Consider the following 6,000-nt stretch of genomic DNA (forward strand, 5'->3'; position numbering starts at 1 on the left):
AGATAAAGACGTCAGGTGTGAAAGGTACGGTGGAGAAGAGTGGCAAAAGGGGGGAGCATGGCATCAGTGCTTGAGGAGGGAAAATTAAGTAGCAACTCTACAAATGCTCCTGCCGCCCCTATCCCCCAAGCAACAATTTTGTTTATTGAATTTTTCACTCCATAGTTTTTAATTCCACGTGCAAATCATTAAAGTAGAAGTAAATTTGAAAGTGACACTAAACCATATCCTAATTTTTCAAATAAAGGCCCTGAAAATCGATTTTTTTATTAAATTGTTTCTTACTGTGTTTTTATGCTTCCTTGTAACATCCTCTCGTTTTCCCCCTCACTCCCTTTTTATTGGAACAAGCAGTGCATCATAGTAAGTCATGTGCAATCATAGTCCATACTCCATTTTGGGAATGAGAGAGGGTGAATATGCTCCTACTTACAGTGGAACCATGGAGAACAAACATAGCCACCTTCTAACAGAAAGTTGGATCGCAGCAGCAAAAAAATGTAATAAAAAATTTGGAGGGGGCTAAAAGCAATAGCAGGTGAGTTCAGATTTGGAGGGGGCTGAGAGCAATAGAAGGTGATCTCAGATTTGGAGGGGGCGGAGAGCAATAGCAGTTGAGTTCAGATTTGGAGGGGGCTGAGAGCAATAGAAGGCGAGTTCAGATTTAGAGGGGGCTTAGAGCAATAGAAGGCGAGTTTAGATTTGGAAGGGGCTGAGAGCAATAGCAGGCAAGTTCAGATTTGGAGGAGGCTGAGAGCAATAGCAGGCGAGTTTAGATTTGAAGGAGGCTGAGAGCAATAGAAGGCGAGTTCAGATTTGGAGGGGGCTGAGAGCAATAGAAGGCAAGTTCAGATTTGGAGGGGGCTGAGAGCAAAAGGAGGCGAGTTCAGATTTGGAGGGGGCTGAGAGCAATAGCGGGTGAGTTCAGATTTTGGAGGGGGCTGAGAGCAAAAGAAGGCGAGTTAAGATTTGGAGGGGGCTGAAAGCAATAGCAGGTAAGTTCAGATTTGGAGGGGGCTGAGAGCAATAGCAGGCGAGTTTAGATTTGGAGGGGGCTGAGAGCAATAGAAGACAAGTTCAGATTTAGAGGGGGCTTAGAGCAATAGAAGGCGAGTTCAGATTTGGAGAGGGCTGAGAGCAATAGAAGGCGAGTTCAGATTTGGAGGGGGCTGAGAGCAATAGAAGGCGAGTTCAGATTTGGAGGGGGCTGAGAGCAAAAGAAGGCGAGTTAAGATTTGGAGGGAGCTGAGAGCAATAGACGGTGAGTTCAGATTTTGGAGAGGGCTGAGAGCAATAGCAGGTGAGTTAAGATTTGGAGAGGGCTGAGAGCAATAGCAGGTGAGTTAAGATTTTGGAGAGGGCTGAGAGCAATAGCAGGCGAGTTCAGATTTGGAGGGGGCTGAGAGCAATAGAAGACAAGTTCAGATTTTGAGGGGGCTTAGAGCAATAGAAGGCGAGTTCAGATTTGGAGGGGGCTGAGAGCAATAGCAGGTGAGTTCAGATTTTGGAGGGGGCTGAGAGCAATAGCAGGTGAGTTAAGATTTGGAGGGGGCTGAGAGCAATAGAAGGTGAGTTCAGATTTGGAGGGGGCGGAGAGCAATAGCAGGCGAGTTCAGATTTGGAGGGGGCTGAGAGAAATAGAAGACAAGTTCAGATTTAGAGGGGGCTTAGAGCAATAGAAGGCGAGTTAAGATTTGGAGGGGGCGGAGAGCAATAGCAGGTGAATTAAGATTTTGGAGGGGTGGAGAGCAATAGCAGGCGAGTTAAGATTTTGGAGGGGGCGGAGAGCAATAGCAGGTGAGTTATGATTTGGAGGGGGCTGAGAGCAATAGCAGGTGAGTTATGATTTGGAGGGGGCTGAGAGTAATAGCAGGTGAGTTATGATTTGGAGGGGTGGAGAGCAATAGCAGGTGAGTTATGACTTGGAGGGGAGGAGAGCAATAGCAGGTGAGTTATGATATGGTGGAGGGGGAAGAGAGCAATAGCAGGTGAGTTATGATATGGTGGAGGGGGAAGAGAGCAATAGCAGGTGAGTTATGATATGGTGGAGGGGGAAGAGAGCAATAGCAGGTGAGTTATGATATGGTGGAGGGGGAAGAGAGCAATAGCAGGTGAGTTAAGATTTGGAGGGGCTGAGAGCAATAGAAGGTGAGTTAATACATATTTGAGTAAAATGTATTGTTTTTCAACTGGGAGTTTATTGTCATTTTAGTTTATACTATATTGTGCAAGTAAACACATTTCCACATTAACCCCTAGTTTGCTCTCCGCTAGTGCAGACAGACCCAAGTTCTTCCGGAACAGCGTCTTCTTCCTTCGGCCATTGAGCAGCAACTGATGATGTTACTCCTGCTCGTCACATTGTGCTGGGACTCATCTCCATTCTCCACATCTTACAGATGCAGAGAGAGGACCAAGAGTTAAGCCGGCCACAGATGGTGCGATTTTCTTTCCTGATCGCTCAACTTGGTACATTCAGCCTGCTCACACATGGTTCGAATCTTGACTGGTCCCTGCTGAACCGGCCGAGATTTGAATCATCTATCATTTATACAATATATTGTGCAAGCCCGCACTATTAAACTCCTAGCATTTTTATTTATTTTTTACTTTATTTCCACTTTGGACCTTGCTCTCTGAATTGTTGAATAAAATGTACAAAAAGAAACACGGGTAGGGGAACAAAGCGAGATAATAAACTCTCTTTTCTTTGGCTCCTGTAGCACAGGGGGAAATGTCCTTCTCCCAGACAATGCCGAGTACTTCAAACCTCTCAGGAAAACGTTACAGCACAGCGCAGGATTATCGTCACTGCGACTGGGATACTCCTTCGTTCCTCTGGATCTCAATGGAAGAAAGATGAGCCTCTCTCACCTAGAGGCTGCAGTATAACAGGTGGGGGGGGGGGGGGGTACGGTAAGTATATTATCAAACTTTTTCTCCTACAGGTGAGTCCTAAAAGTGAACCTTGCTGTCAAGATCTGCATATAAAATGTATGTCAAAGCTTCTGTTATTGGCTCCCTTTTGGTCTGTTAAATATTGAAATTGAAATTGTTTTATTATATCTATATAACTAGTACAAAAAACTAGCTGTTCATCTAGCCAGAAATCTCGTGAGCGGAGATCTTCCTGTGCTCTATGGACTGCTGTCAGTTGTTCTCTGCTAGCTATATGGACTACAAAACACCTCCTCCTGTTATGATGAGAGGGAGGTGTTATGTAGTTCAGACATGCTCCCTGTCCTAACGTGACAACGCTGCTCAGTTCAGTTCACACATAGACAAGAAGTGAGCCAGCCTGTACAAAAAAAAAAAGAGTAAAAGTAAAAGTCAGCAGCTACAAATATTGTAGCTGCTGACTTTTAATATAAGGACACTTACCGGTCCAGGGATCCCGTGAGGTTGGCACCCCAAGCTGATCCGCCCCTCAGCTCTGGGTGCAGGTATCTTCACCAAGCGAAGCCTTGAGGCTTCACACCTGGTTTCCTACTGCGCATGTGCGAGTCGCGCTGCGCTTTCTGAATGGTCACGGTATCTCCCAGCAGGGGGACGGAAATTTGGTAGATTGTCGCACAAGGATCTTACCTGAAAGTGGGAGCGGGTACCTGGTTTTGACAGGTATGTGCTCAAACCCCCCGAAAGGCGCCAAATGTGGCAGTGGAGGGGGAAACAAACAAGCGGAGTTCCACTTTTGGGTGGAGCGCCGCTTTAACGACAGCAGTACCAAGTTGAAATGAAGCAAAATTAGTGTGAAGAAAAAGAAAACGAATGCAGCCAGCACATCCCATGCCCGGTGCTATCAATTTTATGGGTTTGAATATGAATTAACAATAATAATAAGATAATATTTAATGTAAACATAAAACCTTGACTTTGAAAGCACTAAACACAGTACATCATAACCAAAACATAAGGTGCAGGGATACAAGAGTTAACAAGCCAATCTTTTCATTCTCCCGTGACTCCCCTCAGTCCCCCCCTTGTCCGCTGAACAATTGCAGGGCAGAGAAGTGCGCTAGCCAGGTAGGAGCGCATGGCTCACCTGCCAATCACCAGCAACAGGCTCATGCTGTGCATTCCAACACATGAGTTGAATTGCTTTCATCCTGCCCCTGACTTTGCCTCCCCCCCAGCACTGAAGTCCTGTCGTCTCAGAAGTGACAGCCAGGTGACGGCAATGGCAACATGCCGCAAGCAGAGAGGCGAACTCAGCAGAACAGGCTATCCAGAGGTTAAACTGCAATTTGTGGATCTGCCATGCCGGTTAGGAACCCCTGTCACATCTAATTTCCTGCAACCCTATCCCTGGTCATAGAAGCAGCACAGAACCTGAGCCTGTCCTGCTCTGTCCTACCTGTCTGAGGAGCCCGAGCCATTGGTGAGTGCACAGTCCCAGGTGTCTCCTAGTCCCAGGTGTCTCCTAGGTGTCTCCTAGTCCCAGGTGTCTCCTAGGTGTCTCCTAGTCCAGGCTCCAGTGTCTGCAGGATCCCAGGCAGTACTGCTCACTATGCCTTTCCTGCTGCTGATCTCTGCTTGAGATTTCATAGCATTGGAAGCGACTATGTGCTTTATTCTAATCCTCCCCCCTTTCCTTATTCGTGCTCCGACATTTATTTAGCTTGGCTGCCTCTAGTGGTTTTTGAGCAGCCTGAAAAAATCCCTCGCAGCCTTTATTGCTGGAAACTAGACATGGACATAGACGGAGTTCAATTGATTTTCTAATATTTCCGTGGTGACTGCTGTATAGGGCTCATTCCTACGGGCAGAAAAAAACGATGCGTTTAGATGCGTACAGCGTATAGCTTTGCACCACTGTAGTAATCAATGAGCACGGTTGCGTCTGCATGTGAAAATGTGTGCTGCGTTTAGTCGCGCACACAAAAAAAAGGGCGTCCAGGGACGCACGGATCTGCAGATTTTACTTGTGTATTTGCATATACGTACATAAAAAAGTATAGATGCGTGCCAACGCACACAGAAGCCATACATAGAATATGCATCTTAGCCAGAGTACTTTGTTGCATATTTTATGCAGGATCTTCTGCTAGCTCTGCCAGCAAGAATCAGCATCCCAGTTCGAAAATACATACACTATATTACCAAAAGTATTGGGACGCCTGCCTTTACACGCACATGAACTTTAACCACTTAAAGCGTGATTTCACCTGCGATTTTTTTTTTTTAACCACTTGGGATCCGCGTTATGGACAACACAGAGCTCCACGTCCTGTCAGGGAGAGAGGAGACCGATCTGTGTCCCTTGTACATAGGGACACAGCATCGGTCACCTCCCCCAGTCAGTCCCCTCCCCCCACACAGTTAGAGCACACCCAGGATACACATTTAACCCCTTCCTCACCCCCTAGTGTTAACCCCTTTACTGCCAGTCACATTTATACAGTAATTAGTGCATTTTTATAGCACTGCTCGCTGTATAAATGTGAATGGTCCCAAAATTGTGTCAAAAGTGTACGATACGTCCGCCGGAATATCGCAGGCCTGACAAAAAAATCGCAGATCGCCGCCATTACTAGTAAAAAAATAAATCTATCCCCTATTTTGTAGGCGCTATAACTTTTGCACAAACCAATCAATATACGCGTATTTAGATTTTTTTCTAACAAAAATATGTAGAAGAATACGTATCGGCCTAAACCGAGGGAAATTTTTATTAAAAAAAATAAATAAATTAGGATATTATTATAACAAAAAGTAAAAAATATTGTATTTTTTTTTTAAATTTTCTGTCTTTTTATGTTTATAGCGCAAAAAATAAAAATCGCAGAGATGATCAAATACCAACAAAAGAAAGCACTATTTGTGGGAAAAAAATGATAAAAATATAATTTGGGTACAGTGTTGTATGACCGCGCAATTGTCATTCAAAATGCGTCAGCGCTGAAAGCTGAAAATTGGTCTCGGCACGAAGGGGGTTTAAGTACCCAGTAATGAAGTGGTTAAAGTCAGCAGCTACTAACACTGTAGCTGCTGACTTTTAAT

At 45.2% G+C, this 6,000-nt stretch overlaps 1 protein-coding gene across 1 annotated transcript in view; it reads right to left on the reverse strand.

The window, feature by feature from the left end:
• PITPNM3 (PITPNM family member 3) overlaps nucleotides 1–4,564 on the reverse strand; it is a 762,997-nt gene extending 758,433 nt beyond the window's left edge. The window contains exon 1 of the mRNA XM_040338476.1: nucleotides 4,355–4,564. Coding sequence (XP_040194410.1) covers nucleotides 4,355–4,376 — 22 coding nt within the window. The 5' untranslated portion in view covers nucleotides 4,377–4,564. The remainder of the gene's footprint in view (nucleotides 1–4,354) is intronic.
• Nucleotides 4,565–6,000: the final 1,436 nt, after the last annotated feature.

The sequence above is a fragment of the Rana temporaria genome, chromosome 2 (genome assembly GCF_905171775.1).
Source record: "Rana temporaria chromosome 2, aRanTem1.1, whole genome shotgun sequence".
In the NCBI taxonomy this organism is placed as follows: Eukaryota; Metazoa; Chordata; class Amphibia; order Anura; family Ranidae; genus Rana; species Rana temporaria.